The sequence below is a fragment of the Medicago truncatula genome, chromosome 7 (genome assembly GCF_003473485.1).
Source record: "Medicago truncatula cultivar Jemalong A17 chromosome 7, MtrunA17r5.0-ANR, whole genome shotgun sequence".
Lineage (NCBI taxonomy): Eukaryota > Viridiplantae > Streptophyta > Magnoliopsida > Fabales > Fabaceae > Medicago > Medicago truncatula.
In genome coordinates, this window is record NC_053048.1 from 42,499,215 (window position 1) to 42,522,656 (window position 23,442).

Here is a 23,442-nt window from a genome sequence, read left to right on the forward strand (position 1 = left end):
TGAAGTAAATGCCATGAAAGAGAAGAGTTTGATTTTGAATTCAAATGGAATGAAAAAGAGTTATCAGTGAATGACCCATTTGATGAATTTGTTGGAGATGGCATAGTAGCTTGATAAATCTGCTTGTGCATCCATGGATACAAAAAAAAAGAACGATTTTTTTCCAGAAGAAACAACAAAAATTACCCAATTCAACAAAATCATTTTTTTTTTTCTCAAAATTATAATGGGTAGTTTCAAAAACAACAATAAAAAAATACTCAATTCAACAAAATGGATTTTTTTTTAAATTAAAGTTATGGGTATGTTCAAAAACAGCAATAACAAGAACAAGTACAAACAATGGGTGGAGTGAGAATAATAAGGTAAGGATGAAGAAGATGATTTTTTTAGCATATTAGAAAGAGAATGGTTAGAAAGAGAAGTCAGAGGAAAGAATATGAATGTGAATATGTGAATGTAGCAGGGAAATTGAACATTGGGTTGGTTCTCAGTACCTAAAAAATTAAAGAAAAGTATTCAGCGGTAGTTAACTACCGCTGGGAGCCTTTGGATAATTTTCTTATTTCATTGTGAAGTTATCAATGTCAGAAAAGCAATTTTTGTAGTTGAAACCACCACCTCAAAATGGCCCCGCCGTATTTTACGGGCTAACATCGGTCCTAAGGGGCTAACTTGCATTGTCATTCCTAATTAAAATATTCCTTTAATAAATATTAATCCAAACATAAAAAAGACAAAGTAATTTAGTTTGTATATCAAAATAAATCTAATTTTTTTTTAAAAATGTGGTGAAAATTTTGAATAAAAAAGACGAAGTTGAATCAATTGAGTGGTGAAAATTTTTAGCGTCTCTATTTAGTTATAATACACGCTAACAAATGCTTAAGTGTATTTTTGTATTTGAAATAATATTTTTGAAACTTCTAAAAGTTGAATACACCACTTTTCAATATAGTATTTACATATTTATTTAGCATTTTTAAAATTTTCTTTTTACTTATTTAAATGTGGAAAAGGACATAATTTTTTTTATCAAGGAGTCAGGTGGCTAGAGTTCATACAATTTAATTGTGGAGAAGTGGAGTGTCCGGGGTTCAAACCCCAACCTCTGCATATAATATGCAATCTCCCTACCAATTGAGCTAAGCTCATGGGATGAACATCATTTATTAATTAAACAGTACACTAATACAAACAAGTCCTATATTATTGAATTTTTCAAATTGGCAAAAACGTCAATGTGGTCTCAAGATTTAAATCTAAGATTTATATGCAAACGCGCTAGAAGGACATTATAATTGAAGTGCCGTTTAGCATGGGAAAGGCTGATTTTTCCCACCATGGAAAAATTAGTTTTTGACAACTGAATTAAAGAGGTACACTGATCTTATCATAGGCTTATCCATACTATATATCTTCCCACTTTGTCTTCAATCTCACTACCATCATCCTCCTTTTCACCACCACCGCCAAACTCAAGTCAAGGATCATAATCACTTGTCCATATCTAATCAATTAAAAAAATCGAAATACATAGAGAACACCGCTCATGTGTGCATATTTTTTTCAATTTGAAACCGGTACCACTAGCACCGCCGACATCGGAGAACACGCTTGTTGAAAAACAACCGCCAGAGGAAGAACGAGGATGGAGTTGATGGCAGTGAGAGTATGGTGGTGGGTGAGTGGGGGAAGATATATAGTATGGGTAAGCATATGATAAGATCAGTGTACCTCTTTAATCTAGTGGTCAAAAACTAACTTTTCCATGGTGGGAAAAACCAACCTTTTCCATGATAAACGGCACCTATAATTGAAGATTGAGAGCTCACAGAAAAATTAAATCATAGATTTAAAAACGAAAATTCATATGCAAACATCCGAAAATGACTAAAGTGAGGAAAACAAAAGATAAAGAACAAAGTCTTTATCTAAAATTAAGTTAAGAGACCACATGTGTAATTTCGCTAAAAATCTAATTTAAACCATCCACTAAACATTAAATACATCAAATAGTCTATTATTGAAAATATAATAATATTGCATCTAATATGGCTTTCATCATAAACTAACAATTGGAACTCATCGTGAAAGCCTTCTTATTTTCTAAATTTTTTATAAATCTTTCATATTTCCTAAATCCTATTATTCACCAATTCTGGGACATCCGGACATCACCTTTACAAAAATATATATGATAGGATGGTTTTGGCATTCAATTGAAAGGTGGTATTTTAACTAGTTTGATCGCCTAAATAAGTGCTCCAAAGATCAATAATGTTTCTTTGCTTGCTAGGTTATATTTTTCATGGAAAAGATAAAGAGCAAGACCAACTTAAAGGAGGCCATGGACAAACCTTTGAATTTGTCAATCTTTAATAATACTAACATGCTATTATCACGGAAGGGTGTTATGAAGTAATGCTTGTGCTATCTTCTATAAAATTTGTTATATATTCTTAATCTGCAATGTTTACTTGCTATATCAGCTACATATCTGAGTCATGTATGGAGTTAGTGTGAGTTGGTTTAATAGTGTGGAAGAAAAGAGTCAATATTGACTGAAAGAGTAAAGTTATAGTTAAGGCAGAGTCTTAAAAATAAGGCTCAATAACAGTTTTAATCCTTTAACTTTCTCAAAGTTGCGATTTTGATCCCCTAAAAAAAACTGCAAAACCGTCCATTAAATTTTGCATCTGTGACAATTTTGACTCAAAAAATCAATTTTGACTTATCATATCATATATAAATTAAAAGGGTCGATGGTGGGGGTTTTGATCCCATGAGACTCATATAATTAATTAATGAATTTAGAGGTGTTACGTTTGCCACCACATTTCATATGATCACCGCCAACCAAATCTCAGATGTCACCGAAGAAAAAGCTGAAATAAACTCTTTTTTTAGGGATTGTATTATATATGTTTTTGAGCTAGAATAAACTTAGCAAGGTTGTAACTTGTGAGCAAGTCTTACCTAGACATATATAAATCGAAAATGTTTGGGTATATTCACATCAATTGAGAAAAATAAATGAAAAAAATTTAGTCACATTATTCAATTCTTTTCTCTTTTATTTTTTTCAATTTATGTATGGGTGTCTAATAACTTTTTATTTGCGTTTTTTTTTTTGGTTACATTTTATTTGTATTTTTGATTAAGTAAGTATTTCTCATAACTTAAATATAAAAAAAAAAAAGTATTCCATATTCTGTAAAAAGAAATTAATATTCAATAGCTCTTAAACTAAAACACAATATAATACATTCACATAAAAATAATCTATTCCAGTTCTATTTTTTTTTTGGTGAATTGTTCAATTTTTAATTTAATATAACTAATCAATTTTTTTTGAGGGGACAAATCAATTAACTTAATTAATTTAATTTTTTACATTTATTAAGTTAACTTGAATTGCCGATAGAAAATCAAGAGATATGCACCATGAGTCGATGCAAATTAATTTTAGATTGATATTCCATAAAATTCTTTTAATTTTTTTGACACATCGACAAATAAATGGAGTTGTCGAGATTTAAACTTCATATTTAACCATTTTAAATATTAAAAAGTAGTCACATGATTTTTTGTTTTGATGACAAAATGTGATTGGCTGACACATCATATGCTTTAAACTTTAATCTCAACAACCAAACATAAATCATAAATGAATTGTTTCCACGTTTAGCCAATTGACCAAAGAAAATTCCAATTGAACACACATGGAACTATTCGTCTCTCCTTCTAGTCAAGCAAAGCACCTCTTTCTTGGTCCCATGCCACCTTTTTTTATTACCTTTTGACACGTTCAATTCTCAACATGCACCCAAATCCACAAAAGTCACAATTCATTTTTCTCTTTAGTTATAAAGTTTGTACTATTTATTAATTATTATTTATTTATAATAAATATAGTTAAAACCTATAGGAAAACAAAGACAACTGTACAAGTCTTCAAGACAAGATTCCACACTCAACAAACTCTTGTATGTAATTTCCTTTGAAAATACAAACTCCACATCAAGTCAAGGATTATCATTATTTATCATCAGGTGCAATTTTTTTTTTTTTTTTTGCTTCATTTGTTTTGCTTAGTGTAATAAATTAGTTTACTCAATCCTTAGTTATTTTTATTCTTTGAATTAAACAGACAGACACTGTAAAATCATGAATCCAAATGCTGAGATTGAATCTGTTTCTAGCAATCAAGAAAAATTGGAATCTAAGAAGAAAATGAAGAAAGTGAGATCAATGAAGCTTCAAAGATTGTCCAGCAGAGGAAGGAAACCACAGTATGATCATAAAGTGAGAACAACTGAGATGGTAGAGGAGGCATCACCCAATTACATGAAGGCCACTGGTAGTTCTCATGCAAAGGATGGTTTTCAGGTAATGTTTGCTGATTCTGAAAACCTTGAATTTTATATATGTGATTTTGACTGTTTAGTCAATCGGGGATAGGTTATGAACTATGATCATAGTGTTATATACGCTATTTGACAACACTTATGTACTAAATTGCATATCACGGGACAATATTAATTTGTTAAAATTTCGCTACGCTATATAGCTACTATTTGACAACATTGGATTTGAGTAGGAAGATCACAATTCTCTTTCTTGTATTTACATGTTTTCTTAATTCGTATGAAATAGTTAAATGCGATAGTTATTGTGGGATGGAGTGAGTAAGTAATAATGTTGTTGCCTATGGCAGATTATACAAAAGAGGAAGATGAAGTCATCAAGATCAATCAAGCTTTTAACTGTCAAGGGACCTAAATCAACAACAAAGCTATATTCTGAATCCACTGATGGCATTGATGGCAATAATAGGAACAGTACAAGTGATGCTGGTAACAAGTCCCAAAGAGTCATGACTAGAAGATTAAGCTTGAAGCCTGTGAGGATCTCAGCAAAAAAACCAAGTTTGCATAAAGCCACTTGCTCTTCCACTATCAAGGATTCCCATTTCCCTAATCACATTGACCTCCCTCAAGAGGGAAGTAGTTCTCAAGGAGTATCAGCTGTTAAGGTTTGTACATATGCTTACTGCTCTCTTCATGGTCATCACCATGGTGATCTTCCTCCGTTGAAGCGCTTTGTGTCGATGAGGAGACGTCAGTTGAAGTCACAAAAGTCCACGAAAAAGGATGGCAGATCAAAGCAAGTTGGTAATGCAAGGAAAGGTACTCAGAAAACCAAAACTGTCCACAGTGAAGATGGTAACTCTCAGCAGAATGTGAAAAATGTGTCAATGGAATCATCACCTTTTAAGCCGCACGATGCTCCACCATCCACAGTTAATGAATGCGACACTTCAACCAAAGACAAGCATATGGTTACAGACTATGAAGTGCTGCAGAAGAGTTCTACACAAGAAGAGCCTAAACCTGGTAGTACTACTAGTGTGGCATATGGAGTGCAAGAAAGAGATCAGAAATATATAAAAAAGTGGCATTTGATGTATAAACATGCAGTATTAAGTAATACAGGAAAATGTGATAATAAAGTTCCTCTTGTCGAAAAGGAAAAAGAAGGTGGAGAGGAAGATAATGAAGGAAACAACTCTTATCGCAATTATAGTGAAACAGATTCAGATATGGATGATGAAAAGAAGAATGTAATTGAGCTTGTGCAGAAAGCATTTGATGAGATTCTTCTCCCTGAAGTTGAAGACCTTTCCTCTGAGGGTCATTCAAAATCTAGAGGCAATGAAACAGATGAGGTACTTTTAGAAAAGAGTGGAGGTAAAATTGAAGAAAGGAATACCACAACTTTCACAGAATCTCCTAAAGAAGTGCCGAAGATGGAGAGCAAACAAAAAAGCTGGAGCCATCTGAAAAAGGTAATCCTCTTAAAAAGGTTTGTAAAGGCATTGGAGAAGGTACGAAACATCAACTCAAGAAGACCAAGACAATTGCCTTCAGATGCCAACTTTGAAGCAGAGAAAGTTCTTCTTAACCGCCAAACATCAGAAGAGAGGAAAAAATCTGAGGAGTGGATGCTTGATTATGCACTTCAAAAGGTTATTTCTAAACTCGCACCTGCTCAAAGACAAAGAGTGACACTTTTAGTAGAAGCTTTTGAAACTATTCGTCCCGTTCAAGATGCTGAAAATGGACCACAGACTTCTGCAACGGTGGAGTCTCATGCAAATCTGATTCAATCACTTGATGCTTCCTCGAATCATAGCAAGGAAGAAATAAACGACAGAAGGGATTTTGAGGTAACTGAGAGAGCAAGGAATGACAAGAATATGGATGCATGTAAGAAAAATGATGAAAGTGCTACTGTGAAATCAACAGCAACAAAAGCAGTCAAGTTTCCGGTTTGCGATACTGGGATAATGGAGGAGGAAGTAACAGCCGAAGGCGAATATAAAGTGCAGGAGAAGAGTATTGTGAAGGAAGATCTTAAACATGGTACTAGTACTACTGATGTGCCATATGGAGTGCAGGAAAGAGATCAGAAATATATAAAAAAGTGGCATTTGATGTATAAGCAAGCAGTATTAAGTAACACAGGAAAATATGATAATAAGCTTCCCGTTGTTGGGAAGGACAAAGAAGGTAGAGAGCAAGGTGATGCCGTGTTTAATGGAGGAAACAACTCTTCTTGTCACAATTATAATGAAACAGATTCGGATATGGATGAAGAAAAGAAGAATGTAATTGAGCTTGTGCAAAAAGCATTTGATGAAATTCTTCTCCCTGAAACTGAAGACCTCTCTTCTGATGATCGTTCAAAATCTAGAAGCTACGGCTCAGATGAATTACTCGAAAAGAGTGAAGGTGAAAGAGAAGAAATGAATGCCACAAGTTTCACAGAAACTCCTAAAGAAGCAAAGAAGACGGAGAACAAACCAAAAAGCTGGAGCCATCTGAAAAAGCTAATCATGTTGAAAAGGTTTGTAAAGGCATTAGATAAGGTAAGAAACATCAATCCAAGAAGACCAAGAGAATTGCCTTCAGATGCCAACTTCGAAGGGGAGAAAGTTTTTCTTAACCGCCAAACATCGGAAGAGAGAAAAAAATCTGAGGAGTGGATGCTTGACTATGCACTTCAAAAGGTTATTTCTAAACTCGCACCAGCTCAAAGACAAAGAGTGACCCTTCTAATAGAAGCTTTTGAAACACTTCGGCCAATTCAAGATGCTGAAAATGGATTGCGATCTTCTGCAACAGTGGAATCTCTGGAAAATCCACTTCAATCACTTGATGCTTCCTCAGTTTTATCTGCTAAGACATTGCTTGGAAAAGTATCATTTTCAAATGATAGTACCATGGAATTTTCTGATAAAGCTAGTGACAATCCAATGCCTGAACTTTGCAAGCCTATTAAGCCAGTGGAAACTATAAGCAGCTGTCATGAGGAGGCTCCAACCAAACGAATGGTCGATGAAGTTCCAGAAGATCTGGTATCAGATTTGAATACAAAAACCAAGGATGTCATTGGTGGTCATGGTGAACAATTTTCTGTGACTAAAAGCTTAATCCTGAATGGTATTGTAAGATCACTGAGATCTAATTTGGTTGTTCCAGAAGCCCCTTCAAACCGATTAGATGAACCAACAACAGACATCAAAGATGTGGTTGAAAAAGATCAACTGGAAAAGTCTGAAGCTCCTACAAGTGCTGTTGTAGAATCCAAGAATCAGCTAGAGAAACAAGGCAGCACAGGACTGTGGTTCACTGTGTTTAAGCACATGGTATCAGATATGACAGAAAACAATTCCAAGACATCAACTGATGTGGCAGATGAAAAAGATTCAAAGTATGAAGATATCACAACAAGAGAAATTTCTGTCTCTTATGAAAATACACCTGTGGTTATTCAAGATATGCCTTTCAAAGATCGTGCTGTAGTGGATGCTGAAGTTGAACTCCGGCAGATCGAAGCCATCAAGATGGTAGAAGACGCAATAGATTCAATCCTTCCAGACACACAACCACTTCCTGACAACAGCACAATTGACAGAACTGGAGGAATTTACAGTGAAGGCTTGAACCAAAAAGAACAAAAGATGGAATCTGGAAATGGAATAGTCGAGGAACGAAAAGAAGAATCAGTATCAAAGGAGGTAAACAAACCGAACCAGAAACTGTCTAGAAATTGGAGCAATCTTAAAAAAGTGGTACTTCTTAGGAGATTCATCAAGGCATTGGAAAAAGTAAGGAAATTCAACCCAAGAGAGCCTAGATATCTACCATTAGAACCCGATTCAGAAGATGAAAAAGTTCAATTGAGGCATCAAGATATGGCAGAAAGAAAAGGTACAGAAGAATGGATGCTTGATTATGCACTTAGACAGGTTGTTTCCAAATTAACCCCGGCTAGGAAGAGAAAAGTGGAGCTATTGGTGGAAGCTTTCGAGACAGTCGTGCCAACCGTAAAACATTGAAACCTGCTAAATACAAGAATAGCATTGATGCAAAATGCAGTCATGCCAATTTCAAACAAGCTGAAAGGTAAAGATATAGTAAACTACAATTGAGATTTGAGACAACATAGAAGGAATGGTTCTATATCAATCAAACAAAAAAAATTCTAGTATTTTATGAATTAATAGTAATAGTTTCTAGTTTAATGCTACTGTCTTGAAGAGTCTAATTAGGTGTTTCAATCTAAATGTGCAGGTCAACAAGGAAATGTATTTGATCATAATCCTTTGAGATGATTATGCAGTTTATTATTTGTGAAAACATTGTGTGAGATCTCTGATTTGTCAATATGTCCCTTAGGAAGCAAATATATAAGAGGATATTGAATGTTGTGTGTACAATCTTATAGCTAAATTTTATTTATTTGGGGAGATATTGTATTGCATATTATTGTTCTTGTCTTCTGACTGTAAAAATTTCTGAAACAACCACAAATGAAGTGAAAAGCAACGAGTGCTTGGTTTCTTTACTTGTTTTGATTAGCATATTTGAATTTAAATAGATGTATAATTAGTCATGCTATGCTATGCAACAAAGCTTTATCAGCTGATCCTATTAATTGTCACGTGTTAGCTGATAATCGTTACTAGTGACATTTTCTCCATTTTTTTGTTATATGAAATGAAATTGAGATAATCTAGTCTTATGCTTTTCATTAGGCCTTTTTTTTTTTTTTATTTATTTATTTTTTATCAAGATTAACACCAACATTTTTTATATATGAAATGAAATTGAATGATGTTTCAATTTGGGATGGTTGCTTCACAAGTCTCTCCCTCGCATCGTTTAAAAGCCTCTTGAATTTATTATATCTAATTTTCGATTGTATAAAATTTATCAAGAGTTACGACTGATCATTGTTTTTAAGTTTTAAGTGTAACTATCAATTTTTTGAGAGGTTGAGCAGCACAAAATCTTCTGAAAGTTACGTCCTAATCATTATTTTTTAGTTTGAAGCGTAACTACCAATCGACTTTTTCCGAGAGGTTGAATGACACAAAATCTACCGAGTTACGACATGATCATTGTTACATATAACTGTTTTAAGAGGTTGAACAAAGTGATATGAACACTCTTTCGAACACTCTTTTATTGCATGAAATTCATGCGAGTAACACACATATGAAATAGATTCCATAAAATGATGAGACTTACATGAATTTCGCCCAACCAATAGAAGAGTGGATGTTACTGAGAAGGTTAAAAAAAGAGTGTTCATAACATTTCACACTAGGGATATTTAATCACGACAATTTGGAGGGCAAATTTGACTATTCACTTAAATCAGAAGTTACTTTTATAAAAGAGGGTTAATTAAGTAAATTGTGCCTATAAATATTCACAATTTCATTTTTAATACCTATTAAATAAAATGCACCTTTTTAGTCTTTAAAATTTTCCCTCAACATTTTTGATCCCTATAAAAAATTTATCAGCATTTGTAGTCCTTGTAAAAAAATTCATAAATTAAAAATATTATTTTAAATATTTACAGGGACGATTTACTTAATTAACCTTATTAAAAATAAAATAAAATAAAAATTATAATAAAATGTTGAGAGAGAGAGACAAAGAAGAGAAGGATATTCCTATGAACCCCAATTGATACTTGTTATCGAAACTCAAATATTGCATTGTAGAAAGCGTTTATCCAGAACCCACATGTTAGTCAAATCCATTTCACTCTTCACTCCATTTTCGCATTCTCTTCAGGTTAGTTACCCTCCATTTCAATTTATATTCTTCTTCGCTTGAATTGTTCTGCTGTGTTCCATTTTTGCATAATTTTATGAAGTGGGCATGGATTGAATTGTGTTTAGAGTCTTTTGAGCATGTAAAGGTTATAACTTTATTTTCATAGTTCATTTTCTTTATGTGGGTCAAGTCCTTTTTGTTGATTTTCAGAATCATTACTTGTGTTTGGGTGGACTATTGTTATTGGAATTAAAGCTTTATTTTAAATTAATGGAAATTCGAGATAAATTTGATTTGGTTAAAATTAAGTTCTGAAGCGGTTAGGAATGGAGGTAATTTCAGTAAAAAAAAAAAAGGGAAAAGGAGGTAATGAAAAATGGTTAAATTTGTAGAACTTCACAGTGATTTTATACCCTAGAAAATTGATAAGGTTCAAAATTGCTTATCTTCCATTTCTCAAAGCGCGTCTGTTTCTTATGTTGATTTTCATTCACACAATTGTTGAGTGTTGATGCCTGATGATGAAATTATTAGTCTTTGCTTTTGGTTACTTGTTCTTGATATACAATGTTGGACATTAAGTTAGTGAGTCTCTTACTCAATTGCGCTACGAACTATGTATATTGTTGACCGGATTTTAACTCTTGTTCCAGGAACGTGTTTGAAGTAGTTAGAGGAACCTCTGATCGAAATGGCTCAGTTGCTATCATCTTCTTGCTCCTTGACTTTCTCCGCTTCAAACAAACCTTGTTTAAAACCTTTTCACCAGTGCTCAACATCATTTTCTAACACGGTTGTTTGTGATAACTCCAAAACTCCATTTAGACAGCTTTTCTTGCGAGAACAGAAACCAAGAAAAAGTTTGGCAGTTGTAAATGCTTCTACAATTTCAACTGGTCAGGAAGCCCCGGTTCAAACTAGTTCTGGCGACCCTTTTAAACCGAAGCGAGTAATGGTCATTGGTGGAGATGGATACTGTGGTTGGGCAACTGCCCTCCACCTTTCTAACAAAGGCTATGAGGTTGCCATTGTTGACAACCTTGTTCGACGCCTTTTTGATCACCAGCTCGGACTAGATTCTCTTACACCAATTTCCTCCATTCAGGATCGCATTCAGTGTTGGAAATCTCTCACTGGAAAAAGTATTGAGCTATACATTGGTGATATCTGTGAGTTTGAGTTCTTATCTGAAACCTTCAAGTCCTACGAGCCCGATGCTGTTGTCCATTTCGGGGAACAGCGATCTGCTCCTTACTCTATGATAGACCGGTCAAGAGCTGTCTATACACAGCAAAACAATGTTGTTGGGACACTGAACGTGCTCTTTGCTATAAAAGAGTACAGAGAGGATTGTCATCTAGTTAAGCTTGGGACAATGGGTGAATATGGAACTCCAAATATTGATATTGAGGAAGGTTATATTACCATTACTCACAATGGAAGGACAGACACTTTGCCGTATCCAAAGCAAGCTAGCTCATTTTATCATTTAAGCAAGGTACATGATTCCCACAACATAGCTTTCACTTGCAAAGCTTGGGGGATTCGGGCAACTGATCTGAATCAAGGAGTAGTATATGGGGTAAGAACAGATGAAACTGCAATGCATGAAGAGTTGTGTAACAGGTTCGACTATGATGCAATATTTGGAACTGCATTGAATCGGTTCTGTGTTCAGGCTGCTGTTGGTCATCCACTCACTGTGTATGGCAAAGGAGGCCAGGTAACATACCAATCTCTTGTTTATTTCTTATTGATAACTGATAAGTAGAACAGTGACTGTTTCCAATGACAAAATGATAGATTTTTTGAATTTTTCGAACCTTGGATGTGTTTTTGTCATTACTGGTGCAGAATTAAACTGTATTGGTGAGGCTTCTTAGTATTGAAAGAAGATTAACAGTGCTATTAAATTATTCATCAAAAATTTAATTACCTTATAGAATACATTTTATATTAACCTGCCGCGACAATTACTTCCATTATTAACTTATTAAGCATATTAGCCCGATCCAAAATTGTGTCAAAAAGAAGACTGCTAAGAAAGGCAGAAATCAAACACTGACTGCTTCATTGATGATTTGTTGACTACATTTTAACTTCCAATTATTTACAGTTACAGCTAAGCAATCATTTTAGTGATGAAAATAATTAAACCATATAACTGCCGACCATATGATGGCTAAAATTGAAAGAAAAAATAACATTTTTTTACCTAAATTCTGAATCTATTTCTAAAAGATACCAACACTAGATGAATTAATTTTTTTTGAACATCTGATATTTTTTTAGAAAAAAATATTAAAAAATATTTTGTGTGGAATTATATTAAAATGTGTTATTGATAGGAGAAGTACACATAGAGAAAAATAAATGTAAGGCTTGATCTTCAATGAATAGGTTTCGCGTCCCTTCAAAACTTTAGGCAAAGATCTTTCAGTCTAAGAGTTCTGTTTTGTATACTAAATTTATTGACTGAATTACTTCTTAGATAGTAGTCAGCATATTCAACTATGAATTTTTATTACCGTGAAATTCAATATGGTTTAGACTTTAGAGGTACAAAATAAAATTTACATACGAACAGGTTGGATACTGCAAAAGTTTGTTAATGGAAATGGCCACTACTAGTGTATAGAATAGATGGTAATGCAACAAGTATTCTTGGCCACTAATTAATATTTTGCATGTTACTTGTGTTTCACATGTTTCAGACTAGGGCCTTCCTTGACATAAGAGATACAGTTCAATGTGTTGAGCTTGCCATTGCAAACCCGGCTAACCCTGGAGAGTTCAGAGTCTTCAATCAATTTACTGAGCAATTTAAAGTGACTGAACTAGCTGAGCTTGTTACGAAAGCTGGCGAGAAGTTGGGCCTTGATGTGAAAACCATATCAGTGCCTAACCCAAGAGTGGAGTTAGAGGAGCATTATTACAACTGCAAAAACACTAAACTAGTTGATCTTGGACTCAAACCACACTTTCTTTCAGATTCTCTCATTGATTCACTGCTTAACTTTGCGGTCCAGTACAAAGACCGCGTTGATACAAAGCAAATTATGCCTGGTGTTTCTTGGAGAAAAGTTGGGGTCAAAACAAAAACTCTTACATCCTAAGGTGTTTGCTTGGCTGCTGGCATAATCTTATCCTACATAATTATGACACTTCTTGGGATTAGATTGTGCTGCATTGGATTGAATGTTTCAAATTGCTGTATTCTAGCTTTTGTACACTACAATCCCGGGATCGATATGTGAAACCTTCATACCCTAATGTAGAATAGATCTTCGGAGTTTTAAAGTGTTTTTCCTCGAGTCATATGTGTACGTAGGGACTGTTGTTTCGTTTACAATTACCATTTGTAATATAATATCAGTGTAATGATGCCGTTCTATGTGTTGTTATCAGTGTAATGATGCTATTTTATGTGTTTATAAAATAGTACGATGAAAGTTTTCAATAAATGAGTATGAATTGCACTTCATATCCTTTGATTGAATTTTATCTGAGGTGAATCATCATTTCATTCTAGTCATCAAAATTGTAGAGATTTATCAAGTTCTCGCTCGAATTTATGAAACAATAAGTGTCCCTTGTGCACTTGTTAGCATATCCTAATAACAAATTAGTCTATGAAATTGCAGATCATGAATTAATAATTTAGTCCCTCTGTCGCCTTCGCAAAATAAATAAATAAATAATTATGTAGTCCTTTGATTATCTGGTAGGGTCAGAAAGATTGAGTTGACACGTTATTGCTCACATTGATTATAACGTTTTTGCTTATATTTTTCTTCAATATCCAAAGAATGTCGTACTGCAGAAATCTATTTGAAGTTATATTATACAACCATATTTATTGGTAATTGATAGAAACTTACTAAAAGACATAATTTCAGGTCCCCTACAACCGGAAATCTTTTTTTGAAACATTATATTTCATTTTCTGTCAAAAAAAAAAACAATATATTTCATTTTCTGTCCAACATTTAAGTTATTATCTTTCATGTCTTTTAGGTGATTATTTGAAAAGTGTATTCATATTTTGGAATAAATTTTTGTCTCGTTTTCATTGAAAGAGAGAACTTTGCCAAGCATTATGTCATCTAATTTGGAGATTAATTAAAATATACTATTATGTACCAAAATTAGGTTTGAATTTATAATATGCTGGATTATAAAAATGTGAAATGATATGAACATATGCACGATTTGCAGATGATAGTAAGATACTAAATGTGTTACTTTTTCGTGTATTGTCTGCTACCAATTAAATTTCCCCGAGCACATAATTGGAGTGTAATTTGAACTTCTCTTGTCCCTAAAATCATAACTAGAAAAATTAAGGGTGATATGATGGTACTCCAAACCAATGCATGAAAGACTTTCAAGCTAAAAAAACACTTGCGAAAGGATTTACATTTACTTCCCTCCATTACAAACTTTAGACTTTCATTATTCATTAAATACATTGTTTACAATAGTAACGCACAAATTATTACAAAGCAAAAGAAAAAATAACCCTAGAAGAACACATAAGGCAGCAACCAACACACTCATGTATATAGCAACACACAATTCATTTCCACACAATTCTTTATGAACAAGAGAAAGCTGATTCATTCATTTTCACTTAGGCTTGAAATTAATTCCACAATACACTTCCATGCGTGAAATAGGTTCTTTCATTTTTTCTTTCTGAAAGAAACGAAGATAATCGTAATGGTCGAATGTTGGTTTATAACGCAAGGGATGTTCCTCATTCACAAGCTCTTCTGGTATCTCCATAATCTTACTAGCAAAAGAAAATAATGCAGCTGCGTATCTTGTTTTCGTTGCATTCATTATAACTCTATGTTCACATGCACGTATCCTTCCGTTACTCCATATCTAGCACATAAAAAATACATCTAAATTAGAAGAGATATGTGTCATCTGATCAAAATATTATTGAGTTCGGTGGGACAATCATTTTTTAGAACTTATGATTGAGAATTAGAGGTATACTCACCGTAAATGCATCACCTGCTAAGACAACAAAGGAGGAAGGTGAGGCCTCAACCTCAGTCCATTCTCCATTTTTCAATTTGATTTGCAAGCCATTTAGATTATTCAGCTGATGCACTACAGATATAATGGTCAAGTCTGAATGAGGTGTTAATCCCAAATCATTCTCATCCATCTCTCGTGTTCTGTATTTCAAGCATCGAATGAGATAATTGCTTGATTCTATCAACGATTCACATATTTTCGTATCAACACCATAGCTCTCAAACACCATCCTCTTTGCTATATGGTCTAATTCTCCCAACAATTTGGAGTACTCATTGAAGCTTTCGCTGTAATCAAAATCAAACACCTATCATTTATAATCAATAAATATATATTTTGATGGAATTTCAAGATAAGAGAATCTATATTTTGATTAAGGTGTGCCCCCCGGGGCACTGGTTAACGATACCAAAAAAAAAGAAGTTATTATTAAAAATGGAAACTTTTATATCTGTGAAAAGAGTATACCAACCAGAAACGATTATTTCCTTGTGGCCATATGATTTGGGTGAATATTTGACATCCAAGCATAGTTAATGGATCTTGGATATCCAAAGATTCATATAAGGGAAGTGTTAAGAGTTGTCCTGAGTAGCCATGGAAAGGTCTATCACTTATCTTTTGCGCTTTTGTTTCCAAAGGGAGCTTGAAGAATTCTTCAATTCCAAAGATAACATTGTCACAAAGTTCTTTGCCAATTTTATCATAGTGTGCCACGAAACAACCATAGTCTTCTAGTGAAGTTTTCACAACATTGCAAGCTGAGACCCATGTGTCAGTACCAGGTTTCATGTTTTGGTCGGACAAGTCAACGACAGGGATTATCTGAGAGACTGTTTCTGATCCCATGATGCTCTTTCACTCTCAAAATAATTGGTGCATGGTAAAGGAAACTATATCTGGTGTTGATTTATAGCCTGAGAAACCTCCCTTGTATGTTTGAGATTAATATATTTATTTTCAGGACCACTAAATAATTTCACATCTTATGCTAAGTTCACATATGTACAATAAACCACAATCAAAATTGCATTAAAAGTTTGATAGTACAATAATTCACAATAAAAATTGCATTAAAATCTTTAGTACAAACGTCATGGCTTTGGGACTTTTTTATTTTTGGTACAAAGCTTTGGGACTTTTTTCTATTTTATAAAGAACTTTTTTTAAAAACAAAAAGTTTTACACATGTATCTAAACGTACCATATTAGACTCTTAGGAAATAGAGTTGTGTTATTTGAACAACTATCTGATTGATAACTTTTGAGATAACCATAATTTTATAAAGAAAAAGAGGTATTGACACAAAAACCAAAGCAATAAGGAGATAAAGTAAAAACATAATGTGAGTATGAGAAAGAAAGTTGATATCATATCAAAATACTTGCCAAATTTTTTGGAATGAATGGAAAAACTAAACATATTACACTTCCAAAATCAATTATGTCTACTCCAAACATATACTTAAGACTATTGCAGAGCTAATCCTTTAACAGTTTGTGCATTATCTCATAGTCCTCTGCAACATAAAACGTAAAAACTAAGTAGTTTGTATTTACTTTATAATGTCAAACTTGACAGAATGAGCCAATCAAACTTTGGACCACAGATTATGTAACTATGAAAGAGTGAGACAATTAATCCAAGTCCCTAGTATAGTTTATGTAGTTTTTGTTTTTCTTGTTTGTTTTATAGGCAGATTATTAGTAATTTATTTGTTAGGGTGAAGAAGATTGGTTAGCCTCAGAGATCAAATCTTGAACTTGTTAGTTAAAAAATACTTTTTTGATGTACTAACACATACCACTTGAATAATCCTTTGGATATTCATTGTTTTACTTTATAATTCTAAGTTTGGCAATCTTTTTCTTCTTTCAAGGGCAACGTTGAATTCTTTGTATTTATTTCAAAATTTCAATCTTGTCTCTTTCTCATTTGGGCTGCTGAGGAAATTACATATTGAAACCATTCAACTGGGGTTAGAGCTAAAAGAAAGTATTCACATATGTGACAGATTATTCAATGACCAAGAGTAAGTATTTATTCATTTAAGGTCATTCACATCAAATTACATAACCACAAACTCCTTTAATAAAAATTGGAAACTATAGAAATTTAGATTTAATTCCACATACATAGCACAGCATAAAGCAGTCACCAACTAACTTTATACCATTAGATGTGCACCTCATATACCACAATAAGCATTGATCCTAGATGCAGATTTTAGAGCTTTTTCTGTGAGATAGTCATATATAACTCTATCAACCTTATCATAAACTGCAAGGAATCCACCTTGTTCTACTAATTCTGTTTAAGATTCTTCCAAGGACTCTGAGCCCGAGAACTCTGACCTAAAAGGCTCTGAGTTTGAGAGCTCTCGCCCTCAGGGGTTTCAGGGTTCTGATCCTGAGAGCCAGATGCATTCGATGAACTTCCTTTAAACCGGTCTTTAATAGTCTTCTTCAGCCTCTGCAGCCAATGAGTGGTTAATCCAGACCGTGCAAAAGCAGATGGTGTAGGTCTGTCAGATGAGCTTTTGTAGGACAAATTATGTACGGGCATCCTCAGAAACGACGTTTTGTCAAAGAACACAACAATCACACTTATATCATCATGAAAAGACCTCCTGTTCCCATCGCCACGTCCCAGATTAGCATGCATCATGCTATTACAGGTAACATTCCCATTAGCAGCCGCTTTCGCTAGAACAGTACTCACAAGCCTTTTTGCAATTCCCTGCAAAATCCACCAAAGCATATAACTAAATCAAAAGCCAGCAAACATAACGGTAATGACTCAAATTCGTCTTTGATGCAAAAAACACAAATACTTATTTTCATTTTATAAAGACTAAATCAAAATGAAAGGAAAAACCAAGAAAAGAAAAAGTCATAGAAATCGATATATATACTTACATTTCTTGGATTGTTTTGAACAATTTCAACTGCTTGTTCATTTGACAAGAAATCCCAAAGTCCATCAGAAGCAAATATAAGAAACTTGTCACTATATGTTAAAACTCTAGTACGCATCTCTGGTTCTGCTGATACCACACCTCTAGTAAATGGTTCAGGAACTTTTTTGAATTTGGGAAACGATTCGCACAGCGTAAATTCAAGCCTTTTCAGATATGTATCACCAATACTTCTACTAACCTAATAAATATACAAGAAAACATTATAACGGTCATAAACCAATATCAAATCAAACTACAACTCAATCTAAATTTGTAAAAGAAAAACAAAATACCGAAATGATGCCTTTAACGCGCCACACTCCATTCTTTTCCTTCACAATGGTAGGATCACCAGGATGCATTGACTTGAGTTCTTCTCTAATAGCTGGATCACTACAATTGTGATCTCTTGTCAACTGCTCAGCACGGATTCTCTTATTAACCATAGTACCAATTACAGCACGTGAATCTCCAAGATTTGCAACATGTAGCGTCCCTTTCCATATGATTCCAGCAAGACAGCATGAACCAACTTTTCCAAGATTTCGATTTATCATATAATTCCTTTTTACAGAATCCAAAAAACTCGCTTCAGTAGCAGAAACAGCATCCCTCAGGGTAGCTTCAGTTATTTTATTCTCATTCTCATTAGTAAGCCCTATAATGTAACCACATAACATAAAAGCAAAATTCCATTAATTCTCAAACCAAGAAAAAAATCCAAAGATTAATAAAAAGAAATAAACTTTTTGATTAAAGAAAGATACTAACTCAGTAGATCGTCGAAGAGGTGTTCAGAGATGAACTGGGAAGCCTCGAAGCCACCATGGCCGTCGTAAACTCCAAGAAAGAGTGCATTTCTAGAGGCAACTTCAACTTGGCTTCGATCTTCCATATCTTCATTTGCTTGAACAAACGCACTGGAAAATTCTCCATAGCAATGGTTTTTGAGATTAATCGAACTTGCGAGAGAGGGCCATTCGTCGAATAAAGCTAAGTTGTCATTCTTCCTGTTCCTGCATAGATTAACTATATTTTCAAGCCAAGGATGCATTTTGGAAGGAAAAGGAAATGTGATTGTTTGAGCAAAGAGAGTGATTTTGATTGTGAGTGAGAGAGTAATGATTTGAAGTATGGAAAATTGTGAATGTGATTGAATGAATGAATATTCTATGTAAAGGGGAATAATAGACTTAACTAACTGAAAACAGAAAACCGAATAGTCTCAACAGAATCCTAAAATGATACGGGGAACATCAAAGTTCAGTTTTTTCATCATAATATAAAATTCGACTTCGTGTTTATGGACAAAATGTCTATTCGTATTTTTTCATGTGTGGTGAGTTCGACTGAGTTCAACATATATTGTATGTCATTTCTTTACGTTTGTTATGAAATCGCTTGCACTGCTTAAAATGAATACATTATTGCACCTGACGGTTCTGGCATGAGATATAGTATTTATAGTTTTATACCTTCATGAAAAGCTTAGAAGAAGTGTATCATGAGATATGAACCTCGACTGTTTCATTTTTTCTTTCAACTGTATAACTTGTGCCCCATTTTATTCATTCTATGCAACAAATTCAGCTTTATAATTTTTTAAACTTGCAGCTATCCTTTTTGTATCCCTACTGTCCAATTCTTCAAATCAAATCACAGAGAATTCATTTTTATATCTAAATTCTTGATATTTAAACTTTTTAATTTGCAAGGCTTGACTTAGTTTTAAATTTGAGGAGGGGTGTTTGCACATAAATGTTATATTTGAGGGGGTGTGATTGATCATTTACTCATTTTTCACAACTTGACAAGCTGAAACCCATTATGAGTACATTATCTCATAGTGAGTGTTACTCCAAAATTTTAGTTTTTTTTAAGTTAAAATTAATAGTTATACCATCATATGCATATTTTTTAAACAACATATTCATTATGAAATTTGATAACTTTAGTGTAACAAAGTTCTCGAGAAATATTCAATCATACTTTATCTTGTGAATATTTATATGGCAACAAACTCATATTGTTCAAGAAAAGCTAGTAACAAACTCCTTTTGCTATTGAAAGGAAACACCATTATAGAGAGTATCTCAAATGATGCAACCAAGAACTGAAATAGCAGATGTTGAATCAAATTCAATGATCAAGTTTAGGAAACAATGAAATTAATTACCATTTCCAACATATTAATTCAGACATGAGATATAAATTTAAAGGTGCAAGTAAAATGTTCAAAATTAACAACATTTGAATAATGTAAAAATAGTATAAAGCATTTCAAAATACATTTGAACTTCCATTTCACAAACAAGGCAGAAGCACACAATTTTATTTGCTAACAGACATAATAAATGTATATTAGCACTAGAACCTAATTTGATGAGTGAATAGAAAAACATCCAACCAATAGAGTTAACAGATCTCAATGGCTGAAATAAGTTAGAACAGTTTACATTCTAAATTGAAATTTATATCGAATGCCGTTTCGGTGAAACCCGCAGTTTAACATTCTCCTAACGGCTCTGAGCCTGAGAACTCTGACCCAAACGTCTCTGAGTCTGTGAACCCTCGACCACAGGGGTTTGAGTGTTCTGAGCCAGAGGAGTCCGAGGGCCCTGAATCTGAGAGCTAGATGCATGCAATGAACCTAATTTAAACCGCTTTTTGATACAATCCTTCAGTCTTGAAGCAATTAATCCAGACCGTGCAAAATCAGATGGCAGAGGCGTGTCAAATGAGCATATGTAGGACAAATTATGTACGCGCCGCCTCAGAAACAACTTTTTGGCCAAGAACAAAACAATGACACTTATATCATCATGAAAAGACCTCCTGCTCATATTGTCGTGTCCCAGAGCAGCAGCCTGGATGTCCATATAGGTAACATTTCTTCTGTTGGCAGCTTCAGCTAGAGCAGAATTCAGAAGCCTTTTTGCAACTCCCTGCAAAATCAATCATAGCATAACCTCTAGTAAAGACTCAAATTCGTCATCGATAAAAAAACACAGAATTATTTTCATTTTCTTAAGACTAAACAAGCCCGTGTTTTTTCACAATACAAAAGGAAAAACCAAGAAAAGAACAAGTCATAGATATGGATATATACATACATTTCTTGGATTCTTTTGAACAATTTCAGCTGCTTGCTCATTTGACAAGAACTCCCAAAGTCCAACAGACGCAAATATAAGAAACTTATCATTCTCTGTTAAAACTCTAGTAAACATCTCTGGTTCTGCTGATGGCACACCACTTGTACAAGGTTTAGGAACTTTTTTAAATTTGGGAAACGACTCGTGAAGCATAAATTCAGGCCTTTTCAAATATGCATCACCAATAGTTCTACTGACCTGATAAATATACAAGAAAACATTATAAAAGGCATAAACCAATATCATACCAACCAATAACTTTATCTAAATCGATTAAAAGAAAAACAAAAAAATACCTTAATGATTCCTTTAACACGCAATGATCCATTATTTATCCATCACAATGTTAGGATCATCGGGATGCTTTGACTTGAGTTCGCTTATAGCTTGATCATTAATTTTATGGTCTCTTGTCAATTGCTCAGCATGGATTTTCCTATTAACCATAGTACCAATCACAGCGCATGAGTTTTCAAGCCAAGGATGCATTTTTGAAGGAAAAGGAAATGTGATTGGAAGAGAAAAATAGAGTGATCTTGATTGGAAGAGAAAAATAGAGTGATCTTCTATATATATTCAACTAACTGACAACAGAAAACTGAATAATCTCAACAGAAACCTAACAGAATTTAACTAACTTCGTCATTACAATATTATGTATTGGCGGGAAAAGGAAAATTGAAGGAAACTTTTCTTGATTAAGTGTAAGTGATATATTGACTGTATGTATCATTGCTGTTGTTGACCACACATTTCTACATAAGATGATTTGATTGAAGGGAATGATTTAACCGAACTTTTATGTTATTACAGCATATGAAAGTTTTGGACCTTAATTTTTCTTCCTTCATTTTCTTTAATTTCTAAATCTTTTCCTATCATGAAATTATATGAGTCAATGGGAGATGGATGGCTCACTTGCGATTGAAGGAGTTAAGGTATAAAGGGTCCAAGTTCAAATCATGGCAAAGGAGACAAAAATACTAACATAACTTCTAAATATACTAATTTTGAGAAAGAGTACAAGTTTGTGGATAATTGTCTGCAAATAAGATTTTAACAATTTTAATTTTGAGAAACTCCGCAATCAAGAAAGTCTAGATCTCCCAAAAAGTTAAAAATTTGTTATTAAGCCTAGAATAAGTCAAACATTTCTGATAGTGTGACAGTTATGATTGATCCCGAGAATAAAAGTCACAACCATCCATATGTAATATTCTTTCAAGGGCTCTGAGCCCGAGAACTCTGACCACCCAAAAGGCTCTGAGTTTGAGAGCTCTCGCCCTCAGGGGTTTGAGGGTTCTGAGCCAGAGGAGTACGAGGGCCATGCGTGCTAGATGCATGCGATGAACCTGATTTTAACCAATTTTTGAAACTTTCCTTCAGACTCGATGACTGCAACGCTGAAGTAGTTAATCCAGACGCAAAACTTGAAGGTAGAGGCATGTAGGACAAGTATGCGCCTCCTCAGAAACGAATTTTTGTCAAAGAACACAACAATCACACTTATATCATCACGAAAAGACCTCCTGCTCACTGATTCGTGTCCTGCAGAAGCAGCCAGAATGTTCCTGTAGGTAAAACTCCTTCTTCAGCAGCTTCTGCATCGCAGTACTCAGAAGCTAGCAAATAGAATAGTAAAGACTCAAATTTAACATATTGTGGGGTTGAATTTTTTTTATCATTTAGCTCTAGTCTTGACAACGACGTCGCGCATGATATATATATATATATATATATATATATATATATATATATATATATATATAGATTCATTTTAAGAAGATAAATGGACTTGAGCATTAAAAGATGCAAGACTTGGTTAGTGGGAGAACTGTGAAAAGATGATCACAAATCTGTTGAGGAATTGGTTTTCGGAGATGATAACTTAAATTTCTCGAAGTTAAATTCAATGATTAATTTAAGGCCCTAAATAATCTCCCCCACACCAAATAAAATGTTCAAAATTGAGTAATTTAAAAACAGTATACAGCATTTCAGAATACTTTTGCACTTTCATTTCCAAAACAAGGCACAACCACACACTTGGTAAAATTTCATGATACATACATTAACATTTTACTATATTTGAGGACTATTAATCATGCAATAACTTTTTACTGAATACCTGTA

The 23,442-nt window shown here is 33.8% G+C and overlaps 5 protein-coding genes across 5 annotated transcripts; 2 read left to right on the forward strand and 3 right to left on the reverse strand.

Moving 5' to 3' along the window:
* The first annotated feature begins 3,903 nt into the window (after positions 1-3,903).
* LOC11414045 (calmodulin binding protein PICBP) lies at positions 3,904-8,916 on the forward strand. Its single transcript, XM_039827265.1, has 4 exons — positions 3,904-4,055; positions 4,154-4,392; positions 4,721-8,474; positions 8,643-8,916. Exons 2-3 carry the CDS (start codon positions 4,171-4,173, stop codon positions 8,405-8,407), a joined length of 3,909 nt encoding a protein of 1,302 aa, XP_039683199.1. The 5' UTR covers positions 3,904-4,055; positions 4,154-4,170; the 3' UTR covers positions 8,408-8,474; positions 8,643-8,916.
* A 1,086-nt stretch (positions 8,917-10,002) lies between these two features.
* Positions 10,003-13,628, forward strand: LOC11416129 (UDP-sulfoquinovose synthase, chloroplastic). The gene is made up of 3 exons (XM_003625011.4): positions 10,003-10,160; positions 10,796-11,865; positions 12,857-13,628. Exons 2-3 carry the CDS (start codon positions 10,834-10,836, stop codon positions 13,256-13,258), a joined length of 1,434 nt encoding a protein of 477 aa, XP_003625059.1. The 5' UTR covers positions 10,003-10,160; positions 10,796-10,833; the 3' UTR covers positions 13,259-13,628.
* Positions 13,629-14,581: 953 nt separating this feature from the next.
* Positions 14,582-16,139, reverse strand: LOC11422205 (probable 2-oxoglutarate-dependent dioxygenase AOP1). The gene is made up of 3 exons (XM_003625012.4): positions 15,667-16,139; positions 15,154-15,481; positions 14,582-15,032 (listed from the first exon to the last, which is right to left on the reverse strand). The coding sequence occupies exons 1-3, from the start codon at positions 16,041-16,043 to the stop codon at positions 14,772-14,774; spliced, it is 966 nt and encodes a 321-aa protein (XP_003625060.1). The 5' UTR covers positions 16,044-16,139; the 3' UTR covers positions 14,582-14,771.
* A 1,360-nt stretch (positions 16,140-17,499) lies between these two features.
* On the reverse strand, positions 17,500-19,208 carry LOC11415039 (probable protein phosphatase 2C 43). The gene is made up of 4 exons (XM_003625014.3): positions 18,926-19,208; positions 18,448-18,812; positions 18,114-18,353; positions 17,500-17,934 (listed from the first exon to the last, which is right to left on the reverse strand). The coding sequence occupies exons 1-4, from the start codon at positions 19,206-19,208 to the stop codon at positions 17,500-17,502; spliced, it is 1,323 nt and encodes a 440-aa protein (XP_003625062.1).
* Positions 19,209-20,670: 1,462 nt separating this feature from the next.
* Positions 20,671-21,638, reverse strand: LOC11418116 (probable protein phosphatase 2C 25; the record flags this gene model as incomplete). The annotated part of the gene is made up of 3 exons (XM_024771040.1): positions 20,671-21,099; positions 21,268-21,507; positions 21,606-21,638. Coding segments are annotated over 3 exons (702 nt in total), but the record flags the coding sequence as incomplete, so codon positions are not given.
* Positions 21,639-23,442: the final 1,804 nt, after the last annotated feature.

Bases quoted from the DNA above. Each gene is read 5' to 3' on its own strand.
- LOC11415039 (XM_003625014.3), bottom strand. From the start codon at position 19,208: ATGCATCCTTGGCTTGAAAATATAGTTAATCTATGCAGGAACAGGAAG. The intron at 18,813-18,925 runs GTTAGTATCTTT...GTTACATTATAG, and splicing joins CCTCTTCGACGATCTACTGA to GGCTTACTAATGAGAATGAG. The intron at 18,354-18,447 runs GTATTTTGTTTT...TATATTTATTAG, and splicing joins GCGTTAAAGGCATCATTTCG to GTTAGTAGAAGTATTGGTGA.
- LOC11414045 (XM_039827265.1), top strand. From the start codon at position 4,171: ATGAATCCAAATGCTGAGATTGAATCTGTTTCTAGCAATCAAGAAAAA. The intron at 4,393-4,720 runs GTAATGTTTGCT...TGCCTATGGCAG, and splicing joins ATGCAAAGGATGGTTTTCAG to ATTATACAAAAGAGGAAGAT.
- LOC11416129 (XM_003625011.4), top strand. From the start codon at position 10,834: ATGGCTCAGTTGCTATCATCTTCTTGCTCCTTGACTTTCTCCGCTTCA. The intron at 11,866-12,856 runs GTAACATACCAA...CACATGTTTCAG, and splicing joins TGTATGGCAAAGGAGGCCAG to ACTAGGGCCTTCCTTGACAT.
- LOC11422205 (XM_003625012.4), bottom strand. From the start codon at position 16,043: ATGGGATCAGAAACAGTCTCTCAGATAATCCCTGTCGTTGACTTGTCC. The intron at 15,482-15,666 runs GTTGGTATACTC...TTTTGATTACAG, and splicing joins CAAGGAAATAATCGTTTCTG to CGAAAGCTTCAATGAGTACT. The intron at 15,033-15,153 runs GTGAGTATACCT...TTTATGTGCTAG, and splicing joins TAGCAGGTGATGCATTTACG to ATATGGAGTAACGGAAGGAT.